The sequence below is a fragment of the Pungitius pungitius genome, chromosome 15, assembly GCF_949316345.1.
Source record: "Pungitius pungitius chromosome 15, fPunPun2.1, whole genome shotgun sequence".
In the NCBI taxonomy this organism is placed as follows: domain Eukaryota; kingdom Metazoa; phylum Chordata; class Actinopteri; order Perciformes; family Gasterosteidae; genus Pungitius; species Pungitius pungitius.
Genome location: NC_084914.1, coordinates 18,711,945 through 18,730,814, shown reverse-complemented (window position 1 = coordinate 18,730,814; position 18,870 = coordinate 18,711,945). Strand labels below are relative to the sequence as shown.

The window sequence follows — 18,870 nt, the reverse complement described above, 5'->3', positions numbered from 1 at the left end:
CACGCTTGACTAAAGAGTTCGGGGACAAAGGTCCATTCTTTAATATCAACACACTGACGCCCGGGACTCGCTTCCTCTGTACCTCTGTACATCTCCATATCTGGTGAAATACTGGATGCGAGCAGAACAGCCTCCCAGCTCTGTGTCTCCATGGACTCCACGTCCTGCTCCTTAAAGAGTACAAACACCTTGATGCTGATCACATTCATTCATTGCAGTTAAACCCTGTAATTGACTTGCTTCGGATGGGTCAGAGGCAGAGGCCTTCATGTACATCTGTGACGATCTAAGGAAATACCTGCGACTTTAGTATGTCATAATTGGCTAACGTAATGTTGAACTGAATGTACATCCTTTACATTGTTGATTGTGTACACATGACATCCATTGCAGTCTGTCCATCCCGGGAGAGGGATCCTCCTCTGATGTTCTCACTAAGGTTTCTTCCCTTTTTTTCCTGTGCAGACTGTAAAGCCTCAAATTTGTAATTTGCAATTTTGGGCTCTATAAAATAAAATGAATTGAATTTAACCAATGCAAGATCATGAAACATATTTTATTGGGTGCTTTTTTTATTTTGCAGTGCAAGCATAAAAAAACAGCAAGATGTAAACATCAGAAGAGAAGATAGCTTGTACCCTGTATAAAACTGAAATGCTCACGCAAGTATGTGAAACAACGTTTTAGTCTTCAAGTATTCATATAAATGTGATGCTGATGATGTAATGAGCTAACCTAACCCTCACTGTCCCATTCCATCAGAAACTAGAGGTGGTCGTCACAGTAACTCGTCTGTCAGGGCGCATGGCTGCTGCTGGGGGGGGGGACACACTATGATCTCCACTTCAGTGATCTCAGTCACAAGTCCTCTGATGAGCGCCACGCTGTCCAATGGCTGCTCGCCACTCTCTTCCATTGGCTCAGGGCGTTGGAGGACCTCCTCCTCCTGTTTCATTCCTTCCTTTTCTGCATGACGTTCTTTCTCCCTTCCTCCCTCCTCGTCATCCTCAGCTGTCTTGGTCTCCAGCTCACCATCTTTCTCTGCATCTGCGGTGACTTCGTGCTCTCTCGGCTCTGTGGTTGAGGTGCTGGTCTTCTCAGAGCAAACCTCTGATGGAGCTGCACCTCCCATCTGCAAGTCCCCTTGCCGTTTCCTTTCTCCTGCCTTTGTCTCTTCTTCTCCGTCTTCAATTATCTCAAGACTCACCCCGTCCCCGGCCTCGACCCTCTCCACCTCCCAGTTGTCCGTGACGCCTCCGGTCAGGTAGACCGCTCTGTCTGTGTGCTGCTGCACAGGAGGTGCTGTGGAGGGGCACCCGATGGCCTCGCTCAGCGACCCCAGGCTCACTTTCATGGGTGGAAGTGTCGGGACGGTTGTGTCCCCTGTTTCTGCGGCTGGGGTTGAGAGGTCGACTGGGTCGCGTTGGGCACATTCAGTGTGAACGCCTGTGTCCTGCAGCGAGGACGGAGAGGACAGTGAAAGGTCAGGAGAGGTTGGGGTTGGATCCTTTATAACAGAGCGAGCCGTGTCTTCGTCGGGAGGCTCGACTGTCGTCAATGGCGATTCAGTCCCGAGCCGGACGTCTTGTTGTGGCTCGACGCAGGGAGCAGGTTCATCCGCCTCTTGTGTCACCACGATGATGGGACACAGAAGCTCTGCAGATGGGCCTTCAGCGGTAAGATCCGCGTCCCTCTGAGGATGAACCTCAGCTGTGACCGTCTGACCTCCCTCCCCCCCCACAGGAGCAGGCTGTTCACCTCCGCCGGGAGCTGCTGAGGAGGAGGAGGAGGAGGAGGAGGAGGAGTCTTGGGTAGCGGCGGCGAGGCTGGCTGGGTCAGTGCGGGGGGGCTCCTCCCCCAACAGACTGTAGCGACTGAAGCTGAGATCCGATGGGTCCAAGGAGAGACTGTTGCTGTTCTTATGGGCTGCATCCTGGACCACTGAGGACAGGGCGAGACGGCACCACACGTTGGTCACTCCCAATGATGACAATTACACACAAAGCGCTTTGGGGGGGGTTATGCCGGACTATGTCCCAGTTCAGAAATGTGAGTGTTTCAGGCATAAGAAGAATGAAATGTTACACGTGGGACAGTTCTCTGCCTGTATGACAGTCCTGTGATTTGTATTGTTGGACTTGACCCCCCCAGGTCTAAGCCCTCTAACCCCACCACTGCATACTCAGAAAACTGCACAAGGGGCTGAGAGACCCACTAATTCCATGTTGAATGAATGCAGGAACAAAGAATATGGCAACACACAAAGAAGCAGGAAATACAACCCTGAAAAAAGTCATACTGTGTGTGTGTGTGTGTGTGTGTGTGTGTGTGTGTGTGTGTGTGTGCGCGCTCACCTGTCTCTATCTCCTTAATGAGGATCTTTCTCAGCACGTCATCATAGACATTATGGACCAGAATGAAGCTGCTGTAGTCTGAGAAAATGTACTGCTCAAACTGCTGGAGCTCCTGGACAGAAAGCACACGCACCACTTGTAGATCAGCACGAGTGTGTATGGACCCTAAATGTGACGTGTAAGAGTGTGTGTGTGTGTGTGTGTGTGTGACCTACACTCAGCCACTTGATGTCCATCTTCCTGGTGAGAGCAGGCAGAGTGATCTCCAGGAGGGCGTCCTGGTAGAGCCTCCTCTGGACAACTCTGCTGTCATAGTCCAGCTGCTGCTCACACACACACACACACACACACACACGCACACACACACACGCCATGCTTTTCACCTGCTCAGCGCTAACAGAGTGCTGCAGAGATGGAACCTGGCACCACACTGGTTGCCTCAATTTTAGTTTGATGTCCAACTAACAACACACACTGATTGTGTTCAGCAGGTAACTAAGTGAAGCTAGAAGCTACAGATGGAGGCATCGCTGCTGTTTGACTGATGACACTTTGACACTCCATACAATGCAGACAAACCAGTGGCCTGGTTCTCCTACCTTCAGCACTCGTTCTTTGGCTCTCTTGGTCTTGACGGGGATTTGGGACGGCTGCAGTGTGGCCGATGACTGGAGGAAGAGCTCCAAGGTGTACACAGCACTGTCCAGCAGCTGGGGGACACGACGAGGAGTGTCATCAATGCCACACTTTGCCACACCCAGCCTCCAACTGCGCCTCCTACCTTCTCCATTTCCAGGTGTGCAGAGTGCACCAGCCTCTGAGTGCTGCTCAGTCCAAAGCGATGCTTCAAGTCGACCAGCTTCTCCGGCAGCTTCTCCACCTGCTTGTGGCATGCGTCCAGGCTGATGGAGTGCAGAGGGGACAAGGCCTGCACAACACACACACACACACACACACACAACCACAGTCATGAGCCCAAGTTCAAACACTAATAAAACGCACACACATGCATACATAGGGGCCCCTCCCACCTTGTTTGTGTCCTCCGCTCCTCCATTTGTGTGTATGACGTCCATCTGTGTTTGCAGTGTGAGCTGCATCTGTTGAATCCCAGCACTTATGCTTTCTGTAAGCACCTCAAGGATGGAGGACATGAAGGGTGCTACAGACTCACTGCATACGCTCTCTGCTTCTCCGAGGACACGTGCTGAAACACACACACACACTCACAGTCACGTTTAACTCTATGGGCCACCATACGGTTGTGATTAGACAGGAAGCATGTATTGGTTAGGAAGCACTGTGGTCTCTAACTAAGGGGGGGGGACTTTGGTACCTTTGACCTTTTCCTCCAGGAAGCAGTGAGAAGATGTTATCTGGTCCAGGTTGGACCTGATCAGTGCCTGATGGGCTGATGCTGTCTGACGACACTCCTCCCTCAGAGCCTCCAGACTGACAGTGAGTTGTTCAAGAACCAAAAGGTAGGTGGCCCGCACCGTCTGAACATGTACACAAAATGAAAAGAAGAATTAAACAACACACAATAAGATGTGCTGAACTTTCACACGTCTGTTTGAAACCACACATTTCAAACACGTCTCTCTTTCAGTGCACTGATCTTTGGTGTGTGTGTGTGTGTGTGACTCACGGCCAGCCACTGATGTATCCTTTCAGCCTTCTTGCCCTTCAGTCGTGGTTTAAGCTGACTGTGTAACCATGACAACACTTCCTCCACCACCTGGGAGGCCAGTACCTATACACAAATACACAATTTGATTAGAAAGGGTACAGACAACCGTGGACAAACAGAGGGCTGTAGTGTGTGTGTGTGTGTGTGTGTGTGTGTGTGTGTTTGCTGACCTGCTCCTCAGTGCCCAGCAGCATTTCCCAGGATTCATAGCATCCTTTGTCCTGCCGGTAGAGCCGGAGGGCTCGGACATACGCCTGGCTCTCGTAGGATGAATCACACCAGGGGTCTGCAGGAAGGACTTGAATTCAAATAGCTACACACTAGAGCGATGTCATAGGTGTTTTATGTTATATGTACTCTTCACTTTAGAAATTCACTGTTTCCCAAAGAACACGACAATCAAAAGTTATTTATTACTGAGAGCACACAAACTCTGGTTCTAATTGTCTCATTCCAACATCGCCCTGCTGCCCCAAATAATCACCATGGGACCAAATATGGATTCATCCGCCACTAAAAATAGTCCCTGACTATTTCGTCTTGTTTGATGCACTTCTGATTAAACTACTGTGACCAGATGTTTTAGGAAATTGCTGTAACATCATTGCATCTGGTGTCAGGATGGAGGCCACAAGCGGGGGCAGCGGTTCGTATGATATCATCAAATTAGAAGTAAATGATCAGATCATCTGCTGAAATACTCTTCAGTCTTTACAGTTATTGCATGCAGTGACCGGTGGGTTTATGTTTCACATCTCTAATTTTCAACAGTCAACATGTTTTTTTCCATTGCAGTATTTCATCATTCCTCATAAGTCGATGGGGGGTATTTGAGGAACAGAATGATGCTGAGTGTACTTCCCTTGTCATTAACACCATGAATCCCAACAGGCTGATGTCACTCACATGTGAAGTTCTTCTTCTTCTTCTTATTGTGTTCACCAACAATATGGTTTGAAGTGGAAAACTTCACCTTAGTTAACTTTAAACCAATTTCTAAATATTCTTGCCTTTGTCCAAATTAAACTACATTTGCGGTTCACCATGCACGCACACACACACACACACACACACACACACGCACACACACACACGCACGCACACACACACACGCACACACACACACACACACACACGCACACACGCACGCACACACACACACGCACACACACACACACACACACACACACACACACACACGTGCAAGGGGGGAAGTGGCTGACCGTCTTTCTTGTCATCTTTAACCAACTCTCCTCCTATCTCCACCGTAACAACCTCCTTGACCCCCCCCCTGAGATGCTAGTCTTCCCCTTATCAAACCCAATCGTTTTTGTTTAAAGAAAGTAATAAGTGAGTGCTTGGAGAAAGAAAAACTCTATTTTCTTTGTATTCCTGCAAGTCAGTAGTCATTTGTTTCCTGTTACAGCTGAGAATATCTTCTTGCTTTGGTATCCTAGTTAACCACACAGGAAGTTCACACCATTAATATTTGTATCCGTCACCAAGGCAACCGACACCACATGAGTCACCAATTCAAAAAGAGGCCATGAGTGAGGGTTTGAGCAGGTTTAGATGTTACAGAAGCTCTTGAGGGGATTATTGGACCCGTTAGAACACTTTTACCACATCTTTCCAAATGTATGAAACAGGGAACTTTATCCACTTCGGCTTAAATTGAGACACATGTTACATCTAAGAGTCACGTGCAATGTGCTCTAACTTTATTTACAACTGGAAGCTGCGCAAAGAGTTGTTGGACAACATCAGCTTTACTTTAACGTATAATGTCGTTTCACAATAAAAGTTTAGGCAACAAAAGAACTGAAACAGAGGTGATCACCGTCAGAGAGACCAACAGTTTACTGATAGTAACTAATAGTTTGGTCAACATTCATGCATGCATTTCATATTATGCCGTTATTATTATTGTGTTAAATGTATGCAGCACTATACCCCCATGATTACAATTATGCTGATCAGCCATTATGAAATAGATTCCTTTTTAACATCCTACTTTTTTCAAAAACAGGTGAAGAGCGAAGTATAGAAGTGCGTTTTACCCAGGTTGCAGTGTCTAATGCAGGACTTGAGTGCAGACAGGAAGTTATCTCGTTCCTCTTCCTGTTGGAACAGGAAGCAGGTGTAGCCCATGTACGGCAGGTGCAGATATACAGCAGGCACATCTGGAGTTGATGCAGCCAAAGAAGAATCCTCCTTCACTCCTAGAAACGCACAAAGACGCACGCACACAACACTGTTACAGGTGTGTCCTTTTCTCTGCTGTACGAATGAGTCGCATCAACAAAATAAAAGCAGCTGAGATGTACTTTAACCAGTTTAGTATCACATCAATGGGTCAAGATGAGACATCAGAGTTTTGACTTTAGGGACCAATTCAGCTCTGGTCTGAAATTGGATGTGATACGTTTTCAGTCCTTTTCTGTTTGAAGTGGCCAGAATGTAGTTTAAGTCAGATTTAATATTTTTGGGTCTTAATATGTGGCAACTATCATTTCTATTTCATGATCTGTAACATTCAATGTACTTCTTGTGACAACAATCAGTGAAAGATCAATGCAGTGTTTTTAATACATATAAAATATGGCAATTCTCTAGTGAGAACACATGTGATATTTTCATAGACCCTGCGGAAAATAAAGATATTTTCAACCAGCTTCAACATATTGTAAAACAATATATAAAAATACCATCAAGTATTGCAGAACAGTTCTGCTCCAGGTGAGCCCTTGACTCCTTCTCCGTGGTGAACACTCTGCCACCTGCTGGCTGGAGGACCACCTTGGCAGCACATCCACTGGTGAAGGTCTACAGGTGGAAATACACGGTCAACAGTGGAATATTTATATTTATATAAGTTTTAATGTCCAAGGTTCACCTCCATGTTTTCATGAATCTCCACTCTGTAATCTCTCCTCAGGACGGTGAATCTCTCTCTGCATTTCTTTCCCTGCTCGTCCCAGCAGGAGAACTTCACACTCCCTTGGTACAGCACTTCCTCCAGGGCAGGTTGAGGCTACACACACACACACACACACACACACACACACACACACACACACACACACACACACACACACACACACACACACACACACACACACACACACACACACAGTGAAACAAAGTGTTTCTGACAACCGTTGAGCAAATTCTGACAGACAGGTTGACTGATGTGGCTCCTACCTTTTGTTTGAGCAATAAGCCCCTCCCTTCTTTCTTAGACTCCACCTCCTGGTGTAAGTGGCTGACATAGGCTGCTGAGTACTGCTGATGGTAAAACACACTGAAGCTCCCGAACGAACTGTTGACAAATCCTGGATGCACAAACAACACATTTAAATATACAGTATATACATATATATAAACTATATATGCTGCTGAAGAGTCTACGTATTCCTGGAGGTCTGATTGCTGTCTATGTTGAAAACGATTGTGATTCATGCGAAGACATGACAAACCAATCTGAGTGAATATTTATCAGGTGGAAACAACCATGTCTCCATGTCCCCCGTGTCATCCATGGAGGAGCAATAACCAACTGTTTGCTGACATTTTTGCCATAACCGCCTGTTTAATTGATAACAAAGCTTTGGGTAGATGGTATAGCAGGTTTTTGGAAATCGTGAAGGTATGATTTTCCATACATTCAAAAAGGCAAGTGATGTGTAATACGTTGCAGGACTAAATATGGAGTTTAGAAAACATTGCCACATAAATTGATCTTGTGACAACTTCCTTCCACACTGACGCACTCTCTTGCAGGTTCAGCTGATGTGTCACCTTTCCTGGAGCAACAAGTGTCATCAGAGCACAGCGGGCACTAACTGGCGGACCAATAGCATTAAAACCCTCCCACGTGACACTGCTCGACCAATCGAGTCTTTGCGTTCCAGGCGGGAGGACGATATCGTCTCCATACTGCGGACAGACGAGAGAGGTAGCAGCAAATTACAAATAAAAAGAGGGTAGGAAGAGAAGAAAGACGTCTGAGAAAAAGACGATTGAGACGGAGAGACAAAAGAGGAACCAATGGGAAGCGAGTGTGGAGGTTTCTGTTCATACTTCCCACTGCAGCACTAAACCGCAGGAAGAACTAGATCTCTTAATTCTTCCACTTACCAAAAAAGTATATATTTATATATATATACATGCATTCACACAAAACTGTTGTTTAATAGAATTGTTAAAATGTGTTTAGATTTATTTATAATTTAGTGACACTATCAAATCCAAATGTGAAGCAAAAAAGGGGAAATTCAATCTTCCCTTCATTTTATTTTTTCTGAATTGAAGCACTTTATTTGAACATGCTGAAACATTCACATTTTGTTTTATTTTTTAAATGCAGCCCTACTTTTATTTAGTTAATTGAGAGGACATTGTATTTGCAGTCACACATACATGTTCATTTCTTTATTAGGTGACAATAAATATTGTCAAAAGAGTTTTAGAATCACACTGAATTCATTTGATTTGTAAGTCGTGTATTGATTACAAATGTTGATACATTCCTATTTAATCACACTAATTACATTATGATCTCCTGGACCTTTGCTTCTAGAAAGCTTGTCTAACTGGACCTCTTCACATTTTAGTCCAGCAGATATCACAAAGGTTTGAATAACCACTGGTGACCGTGGCGACGGCGGCGCGTGGAGTAGAGAGGGTTGTTGGTTCCTACCCCGGCTGCTCCGTGGTCCTCCTCAAAGTGTCCCTGAGACACCCTGAGACACCCTGAGACACCCTGAAACACCCTGAGACACTCTGAAACACCCTGAAACACCCTGAGACACCCTGAGACACCCTGAGACACCCTGAAACACCCTGAGACACCCTGAGACACCCTGAGACACCCTGAGACACCCTGTGTTACGCCCTCCTCTAAAGTGAGGATACCGTAACTCGCCGTCACACGTGAGCTGGTCACCGGGAGGGTGAGGTGAAGTAAAAACAGTGTGCGCACAATCAGGACAACCAAAAACACCGTACCGTTCAAACCAGGTTTATTTTGAACTATAATACGGTAGTGGGGGAAAAGGGGCTGAGCGGAACCAAAGCAAAGAAATGAATGAAAAAGACCCCTAAATCTACCTAGTCTAAACACAAGTTTGTTAAACTCTCTAAAAAGTACAGGTGGGTGGTCCGCCCAGATCTTACCTAGTGTGTATAGACAGAGGTTTATCTACGGGTAGTATGTAAACCCCAGGGTCTCTTACCTACACACTCCCATTGTGCGGTCCCCTTTTCCCTGGGACAAACAAAACAAAGAAACTGAATAGCACAGACAACGTGATAGCAGAATAACAAAAATAACTTAACCTTCACTAGTTCAAGTGACCCAATATATACATACACCAAAACAAACAGAAATGTCACTTGAACGCCGCTCAAAACAATTGTTCGGTTGCAAAAAGTTGTTTCCCGACAGTCCTTCCGCTCTCTCTCTCCAACCGCTCTCTTCTTCTTGTCTACTCCGACCTCCTTTTAAGCCTCTGCATCCTGCCGTTGATTGGCTGTGGTTGAGGGTCATTAGTGGCTGCAGGTGGGAGCTGGCAGGGGAGATTATTGGCTGGTGGGTGCGTCAGAACACCTGTGGGAACAAAATCAAAACACACACACCCCCTCCCACAAGCAGGCCGAGGCACGTAACACGCCCACCCCAAAAAAAACACAAACCCTTAGTTTGTGTAACAAAACACATACCACCTAACACCATGCGCGGGACAGAGCATCCGCCACAACATTATTGGAGCCCTTTACATGGCAGATCTGCAAATTATATCCCTGGGCCATTATGGCCCACCGCATCAGACGGCGGTTCTGGTTATACATCCTGTTTAGGAAAACCAAGGGGTTGTGGTCAGTAAAGACCAGCACAGGCAATATGCTCGAGCCAACATATACCTCAAAAAACTGTAAGGCTAACAACAGGGCCAGAGCCTCCTGCTCAATGGTAGAGTACCTGGATTGGCAGGGGTTGAATTTTCTCGAGAAGAAGCTGACAGGATGGTCCACTCCGTCGTCATCTTCTTGTAAGAGCACTGCACCTGCCCCAACAGCACTAGCATCCACCTCTAACTTGAATGGTTTCTCAAAGTTAGGGGCTGCAAGAACTGGGGCCCTACAAAGCAACATTTTAGCTGACTCCAAAACAGTTTGACACTTTGGAGACCACTGAAAAGCTATTTTTGGGCTAAGCAAATTGGTTAGAGGAGCTACCACAGTTGAAAAATTCTTACAAAAGGTACGGTAGTACCCAATCATCCCCAAAAACCGGCGTAATTGGCGGCGGGTCGTAGGGGCAGGAAAGCTAGCGATAGCCTCCACTTTGGCAGCCACAGGCCGCACCTGTCCACGTCCAACTTCTTTGCCTAGGTAGGTGACTGTAGCCTTTCCAAAGTCACATTTAGCCAAATTTAGGGTCAATGATGCTTTCTCCAACCTCTGAAACACGTCTGTTAAAGTGGAGATATGGTCAGACCACATGGCGGAATGAATGACTAAATCATCTAAGTAGGCAGTACAGTTAGGGACCTCACCTAGTACAATATTCACCAGCCTCTGGAACGTGGCCGGGGCGTTGCGCATCCCAAACGCCATTACATTATACTGTAAGAAGTTGTCTGCAGTGACAAAAGCGGAAATATCAGAAGCACGAGAGGTTAGAGGCACCTGCCAATAACCCTTCAGTAAGTCAAGTTTAGTCACATACGCCGCAGCACCTATGGTGTCGACGCAGTCATCAATACGTGGTAAGGGAAATGAGTCAGGCACAGTGACAGCATTCACTTGTCGATAATCAGTACAGAACCGAAAAGTACCATCAGGTTTAGGTATCAAAATACAAGGAGAGCTCCACGGACTAATACTGAGTTTAGCCATTTGATGTTGTAGCAGATAACTCACTTCTTGTTTCATTGCTGCCCTCTTCACAGCGTTCACACGATAGGGATGCTGCTTGATCGGAGCGGCATCCCGTACATTCACATCATGTTCCAAGACGGATGTACAACTTGGAACATCCCTGAAAAGGCTTGGAAAATCATTAATTAAGGCAACCACATCCCTTCTTTCTTTTTCATCCAAATGTCCCAACTGGGAGTGAAGAGATTTTAACAGTTGTGAGTTACACAAGCGTTCACATTGCTGGAGAGTGTTGCGTACCACCAAATCATCCTCCTGGTTTTCTTCTGGTATAGACTCTGAATGCAGTCCCACAGAAGCCATAGGCACGACAGTAGGCTGTGCCGCTTTATCTGAGGACTTGGGACGGGTCTCTCGAACATGGTACGTTTTTAACATGTTAACATGGCAAACCCGGGATGAGCGTCTCCGGTCTGGCGTCTTAACCACATAGTCTGTTTCACTGATTTTCCTTTCAATTACGTATGGACCAGAAAAACGTGCTGACAAGGAGGAACCTGGAATCGGCAACAGAACTAAAACCTGATCCCCTGGTTTCCAGTCACGGCTAACTGCTTTCCGGTCATATTGGCGTTTCATTCGCTGTTGAGAGTTAGACATGGACTCTTGGGCTACTGCACATGCATCATGCAACCTTTCCCGCATCTGGCTCACATACTCCAACACGTTTTTATCAGCCGAGCCAACTGAGTCAGAAGCCAGTATCTGCTCCTTTAAAACTTTTAACGGTCCACGTACAGTGTGGCCAAACACAAGCTCAGCAGGACTGAAGCCCAAGGACTCCTGCACGGTCTCTCGTATGGCAAACAGGACAAGTGGCACACCCTCATCCCAGTCTTTCTGGGTGTCCATACAGTACTTGCGCAGCATTGACTTAAGTGTTTGGTGCCAGCGTTCCAAGGCACCTTGGCTCTCCGGATGATACGCACTGGATACATTGTGGGATATCGACAATGTCTGTAACACCTTGGCAAACAACTTTGATAGGAAATTGGTTCCCTGATCTGTTTGCAACACTTTAGGAAGTCCAAATGTCGAAAAGAACTTGACCAATGCTTTGATCACAGTCCTAGCAGTTATCTTTCGAAGAGGAATAGCCTCTGGATACCTAGTGGCACAACACATTACAGTTAATAAAAACTGATTACCAGACCTGGTTTTGGGCAATGGCCCAACACAGTCCACTATGACTCTCTCAAACGGTTCTCCTATCACAGGTATAGGGTAGAGAGGAGCTCGAGGTATCGTCTGGTTTGGCTTTCCAGTTAATTGACATACATGACATGTCTTACAGTACCTAGCTACATCGGACTTCAATCCTGGCCAAAAGGAATGTCTCAGAACACGGTCAAACGTTTTAGTTATCCCCAAGTGGCCCGACCAATTGTTATCATGAGCTAGAGACAGCACCTGCTGCCGAAGCGGGGTAGGAACAACTACTTGGAATACGGCCCTCCAAGCACTGTCTGCCTTATGGCCGGTCCACTTTCTCATTAATACTCCTTGGTCTAAGAAGTATGCCGTGTCCTTAGTTTTCACCTCTTCCGGTGTCACCACAGAGGCAAAACATGTATGAAGACTGTGATCCTCTTTTTGCTGTTCAATCACCGTTTCAGGGGTGATTCCTACAAAAAGGTCACTTGATTGGGGCCCCTTATCCACAACGTCCCTGTGAGGGTGAACCTCGTTCAAACGCGCAGGCTCCTGAGGAATACACGGAACCTCACTCTCCACAGCTACTGGGTCAAACAGAGACTCAGGCAAACTTATAACATCATCCAGTCGTCGTGACTGTGCGCGAGTAACCACACAGGCCGAAAACACAGTAGGAAAATTCTTTGACAGATCCTCATCTTCTGGATTGAGGTTAGGTTTATCCAACACTTCTAACAAGGGCGTCACCTTTCCACCTGCTATGTCATTGCCCAACAGCAAAGTCACACCTTTCACAGGCAGCGTGTCCATAACACCAACACGGAAATGTCCTGAAACTAAGTCAGACGTCAAATGGACCCAATGCAAGGGCACGGGCAGTGTCCCCATCTCAATACCCTGCAGCAAGACTTGTGAACCACAAGACGTCTCCGAAGACCAAGGCAGCGCATCTGTAAGAATAAGAGATTGTGCAGCTCCAGTGTCTCTCAAAATTTGGATGGGCCTTTGTTCAGTTTCCATCCCAGATAAGGAGACCAAACCTTTTAACAAAAATGGGCTGTAAAGTCTGTCTGGTTTGCTTAGTGCAGAGCATGCACCGCTTTTCGCCGGGTGACTCCTGGAACAGACCAGACCAACACCTTTTGGTTTGCTACTGGAAGTCATCAGTCGCCTGTCTCTGTTGCTCAACACAGGACAGGTGGCAATCAGATGCCCCTTTTGATGGCAATAAAAACACTCCCGCACATCCTTGGGACTGGGTGAACGGTTTGGTGAAGGACGAGCAGGACTTGGGACCGATGGCACAAATGTTCTGTCCCCGAAACGAGGTGGCGTGAACGCACTCTTATGTGTCAAGGTATATTCATCCACCAACACTGCGGCCTGAGCCAACGTTGCCACCTTTTGGTCACACAAATGAACCACCTGACGCTCAGGTAGAGTGTTTTTAAAATCTTCCAACAAAATTAACTCTCTGAGACCAGCAAAATCTATAACTTTGCTGGCTGAACACCAGCGATCAAACAAAGACTCTTTGTCTCTGGCAAACTCAACAAAGGTTTGATTCAAGGCCTTTTTGTGGTTCCTAAATCTCTGCCTATATGCTTCGGGAACTAGTTCATACGCGCGAAGAACTGTAGCTTTTACAACGTCGTATTTTAAACTCTCTTCCAGGGAGAGAGCAGCAACAACTTCTTGGGCCTTCCCGGACAGTTTACACTGTAAGAGAAGTGACCACACCTCGAGTGGCCAGTGCAGCGCTGCTGCCACACGCTCAAAAGCAGAAAAATAACAATCAACTTCTGATTCCCTAAATGGCGGTACTAAAGCAATATGTTTACTCACATCAAAGTGAGCCTGAGGCGGAGCAGAAGACGGACTCACACGGGAGCCAGCCTCTAGCTCCAGTTGTCGAATTCTAATTTCTTTATCTATTTCCAATTTCCGAATTTCTAACTCAAACTCTCTTTGTCGAATACTCTCTTTTTCCATTCGCTCCATCTCCAACCTGGCCAGCCTCATTTTGAGCCTAGCAGCGCCATTAGAATGACCTGAAGGAGGAGACAAAGGGTCAAACCGGGGCAACGTAACAGGAGTGAAAGCAACGTCTTTCTCTACGCCATCCTTTGTTTTTGCTTCAGAGGATCCATCAGACTCCTCTCCTGAGGCACCCCTCTCATCCTCTTTCAAGGACAAAATTCCCCTCTCTGCTAACCTTTCTGTTACTAGGGTCAAAAGCTCAGCTTTAAGCTTTTGTTTAGGAACAGGGATTTCGTAGTGTTCCGCTATAGCCTGTAACTCTACCTTTCGAAATGTAGCCAACACTTCAAAAGTAGGGTCTTCAAAGAAATCGGCCAATGCCGAAGTCGCCATACTGAAAACAATGTACTACACCAACAACTCACTAAATGTACAGACTACCGACGGATAACAACGCACCAACACATACAACCACACCAAGTTCCCAATGACGTGCTCAGAGTAACGGGTATTAGATCCATGACCCCGGACGAGCCCCCATTTGTTACGCCCTCCTCTAAAGTGAGGATACCGTAACTCGCCGTCACACGTGAGCTGGTCACCGGGAGGGTGAGGTGAAGTAAAAACAGTGTGCGCACAATCAGGACAACCAAAAACACCGTACCGTTCAAACCAGGTTTATTTTGAACTATAATACGGTAGTGGGGGAAAAGGGGCTGAGCGGAACCAAAGCAAAGAAATGAATGAAAAAGACCCCTAAATCTACCTAGTCTAAACACAAGTTTGTTAAACTCTCTAAAAAGTACAGGTGGGTGGTCCGCCCAGATCTTACCTAGTGTGTATAGACAGAGGTTTATCTACGGGTAGTATGTAAACCCCAGGGTCTCTTACCTACACACTCCCATTGTGCGGTCCCCTTTTCCCTGGGACAAACAAAACAAAGAAACTGAATAGCACAGACAACGTGATAGCAGAATAACAAAAATAACTTAACCTTCACTAGTTCAAGTGACCCAATATATACATACACCAAAACAAACAGAAATGTCACTTGAACGCCGCTCAAAACAATTGTTCGGTTGCAAAAAGTTGTTTCCCGACAGTCCTTCCGCTCTCTCTCTCCAACCGCTCTCTTCTTCTTGTCTACTCCGACCTCCTTTTAAGCCTCTGCATCCTGCCGTTGATTGGCTGTGGTTGAGGGTCATTAGTGGCTGCAGGTGGGAGCTGGCAGGGGAGATTATTGGCTGGTGGGTGCGTCAGAACACCTGTGGGAACAAAATCAAAACACACACACCCCCTCCCACAAGCAGGCCGAGGCACGTAACACCCTGAAACACCCTGAGACACCCTGAAACACCCTGAGACACCCTGAAACACCCTGAGACACCCTGAGACACCCTGAAACACCCTGAGACACCCTGAAACACCCTGAGACACCCTGAGACACCCTGAGACACCCTGAGACATCCTGAGACACCCTGAGACACCCTGAAACACCCTGAGACACCCTGAGACACCCTGCAACACCCTGAGACACCCTGCTCCCACCGTGTGGGACGGCTTAAAGGCACAGAACAAATTCCTATTCCTTCTTTAGTGCATCCACTCAGGTTGGGTTGTTGCATAGGAGAGAAGGTGATCTATTACCCATGATGGCACGGCCTCCAGTATGCAGGACATTATGGAATGCCGTTTTAGTCAAAATTAAATAAATGAACAAATACACGGTAATGCATAATGACACAGTATTTCATTTCACGTTCTTATATGCAAATCAGGGGGCGTGGCTATCTATTACATTCAGAACAGACGACGGAGCCGTGTGCCGTCGACACCGCTAGCGAACGCGGAAGCACCCCCCCCCGCCCCCCCCCCCCCCTATCGAATTGGGTCGCCTCTTGTCATTAAGGGGTAAAGGTGGGTCCCGAAGCCAGACAAGTTGAGAACTACTGGGCTAAGGGACGTGAGAGTGTTGACATAATGGAAGACATCGGTGGGCTCCGAGATAGCATGCTAGCATTAGCGGATCAAATCGATCAACATGGGTTATCTGCAGATACTATTTTGACACATATTGAGGGTTTTCTGGAAGTACTAGGGCTTGCGGTTCCGACTTCGGCAGCTCTAGACAAACGGCCCACCAGTTGAGAAACACTGCCTTAGCCAGCCCTTTTTGCACACGTCTCCGTTGTCTGTTCTGAATGTGATAGATAGCCACGCCCCCTGATTTGCATATAAGAACGTGAAATGAAATACTGTGTCATTATGCATTACGGTGCCATTATGCATTACCGTGTTTTTATTCATTTATTTATTATGAAATGCAGTGTCATTATGCATTACCGTGTTTTTATTCATTTATTTATTATGAAATGCAGTGTCATTATGCATTACCGTGTTTTTATTCATTTATTTATTATGAAATGCAGTGTCATTATGCATTACCGTGTATTTGTTCATTTATTTAATTTTGACTAAAACGGCATTCCATAGGACATACCCTGCAGCCCACTGAACAATGCAGGGAGGCTTTTTATTTCAAAGCCACCAATATTTCAAAGCCGTTATTCTGGTTTACTGATAAAAAGGCCGGCATCACACTTAGGACCGAAGAGAGCAGTTATCTCTCTCTCTCACACACACACACACACACACACACACACACACACACACACACACACACACACACACACACACACACACACACACACACACACACACAAAATCCCATCACATGTCATTTGGATGTGGATCAGTCATCAGTTGTTTATCATTTGTTTACAGTGTATCGGCCGTTGTTTGGGTCCCTGTGTCGCCTGACACACACACACACACACACACACACACGCACACTGACACACAGATCAGACAGGCCATAATGGTGTAATGGTTGTAAATGGCAGTAATTACGTTGTAGGAGGTTAGTGACAGGATGTGACTTTACTGATAACACGTTTAGGAATGTGCACGTAGAAATTACTCAAGTCTCAATCTCATCACACGGCATTTTATCCAATTTAAAGTCAGAGGTTCGTTTGAAGTCACATTTTTTATTTTATTTTATTTCTAATTTCCAGCTTCCTGTTGTAATGTTTCTACTGTTTACGTCTTGGCCAACATCTAACAGCAAGTGTCCGTCCTACAGAACAAACTTTAGAAATGTGAAGCGATGGCTCCTTTTTACCTTTGATGCTGCTGCTTTTAGCCTCGTCCAACAAACCAGAAGAAGATGCTCCCATGATGTACGTGTTTCCCTTCCGCTGGTGTTAAAACTCGGGTCGGCTATCTGAGCGTGCTCACGCGTTGACACAGGAAACCTGCCAGCTGAAGGAGCTGCGCTGATGTGTCGAGGTGCTTTTGCTCCACTCATTTCCTGTGGTGTGTGTGAGTCAGTGTGTGGTGAGCTGGGCGGTAACACGAAGCCAAATGTAGCAGCGACTTCGTTATCGACACAAGCCTCTTGTGGGGCCATCTGCTGGTTCAAATAAAGGCTTAATAGAATACTACAGTGTTATCATGCTGTGGTTCTGTAAGCCTTGCTCACCACTTCCTTTCTCTGACACCGTGGCTTTTCTGCATCTATTGCCTCTCCATGCAGTGCAGGCCACTTGTTAGTCTGTAAAGCCTGTGGATTTTAGAGGATCTCAATCAAAGAAAGAAAACCCCCTTTGACTGATTGAGCAGTTACACAATGACAAAACAAACCTTTAACCTCCACTTTTTGGATCCAGTCCTCCCATTTTCTGTTGGGCTGGTTTGTGGAGAGTTTTCTCTGCAGAAGTAGCTCGACCAGCTGGTTCAACGCCTTTATGTGCACAACTGACACCACTACTGCTACTAATATTAATAACAACACCACTACTACTATATACTTTATACTGCTAGTAATACTAAAACTAGTATTAGAACAATTCTTATTACTACTGACACAACTTCTAGTAGTATTTATCTGCACAGCACAACACATTCCTAGCAAAACTATACACATGTTTGGTTATTATTTACAATATTTTGCCAACTGTCTGGCACTGTTTTAGATAATTAGTCCACTTTGCAACCAGCCTAAGCACTATAAATAAGCCCCATGTGAGCTGTCTGTGTGGAATACAATGGAGGGAGCAGGAAGAGTGAGAATTAGAGGAGGCTGAGGAAGAGTATGTGGAGGTGAAGAAGTAGGAGAGGACGACAAGGACAAGGAGGTGAAGTCAGAGGACAAGGAGGAGCAAGAGGAGCACTAGGAGGGGGAAGAGGAAGGGTAAGAAGAGGAAGAAATAGAATTACTGATGACATCAGAGCGACCATAGTGGACCATGTACTCAACCATGGAATGACCCTGAGGGAAGCTGACCAAAGGGTAGCAAGCATCATGAGGACATTTGAAATGAGAAGCGGTTAGTAGTCACTTTGCACTAGGTTTTGTAGCACTGCCGTACTCTAATGAGAAACACAACAACACCATCCATCCATCCATCTTCAACCACTTATCTGGGGTCGGGTCGCGGGGGCAACAGCTCCAGCAGGGGGCCCCAGACTTCCCTTTCACATCTACCAGCTCTGACTGGGGGATCCCAAGGCGTTCCCAGGCCAGTGCACAGATATCATCTCTCCACCTGGTCCTTACCAACAATACCATACATGTAAAAATACTGACATTGTTTCTTTACAGAATCACTAGGCGTCCAAATGCTGGGGGAAGAATGTTCAACAAGAAACCCATATAGTCAACATGGTGGTTGCAAATAATTC

At 46.3% G+C, this 18,870-nt stretch overlaps 1 protein-coding gene across 1 annotated transcript; it reads right to left on the bottom strand.

The window, feature by feature from the left end:
• Positions 1-75: 75 nt before the first annotated feature.
• LOC119209324 (protein Niban 1-like) lies at positions 76-17,550 on the bottom strand. Its single transcript, XM_037458569.2, has 14 exons — positions 17,309-17,550; positions 7,249-7,379; positions 6,941-7,078; positions 6,753-6,870; positions 6,105-6,266; positions 4,215-4,330; positions 4,003-4,107; positions 3,691-3,853; positions 3,386-3,561; positions 3,136-3,282; positions 2,954-3,064; positions 2,570-2,677; positions 2,355-2,466; positions 76-1,941 (listed from the first exon to the last, which is right to left on the bottom strand). Exons 1-14 carry the CDS (start codon positions 17,361-17,363, stop codon positions 779-781), a joined length of 2,805 nt encoding a protein of 934 aa, XP_037314466.2. The 5' UTR covers positions 17,364-17,550; the 3' UTR covers positions 76-778.
• Positions 17,551-18,870: the final 1,320 nt, after the last annotated feature.

Coding starts and splice junctions, on each gene's coding strand:
- LOC119209324 (XM_037458569.2), bottom strand. CDS start 17,363: ATGGGAGCATCTTCTTCTGGTTTGTTGGACGAGGCTAAAAGCAGCAGC. Junction 7,380..17,308: donor TAAAAGCAGCAGCATCAAAG/GTAAAAAGGAGC, acceptor TTGTGCATCCAG/GATTTGTCAACAGTTCGTTC. Junction 3,065..3,135: donor CACACCTGGAAATGGAGAAG/GTAGGAGGCGCA, acceptor CGTGTCCCCCAG/CTGCTGGACAGTGCTGTGTA.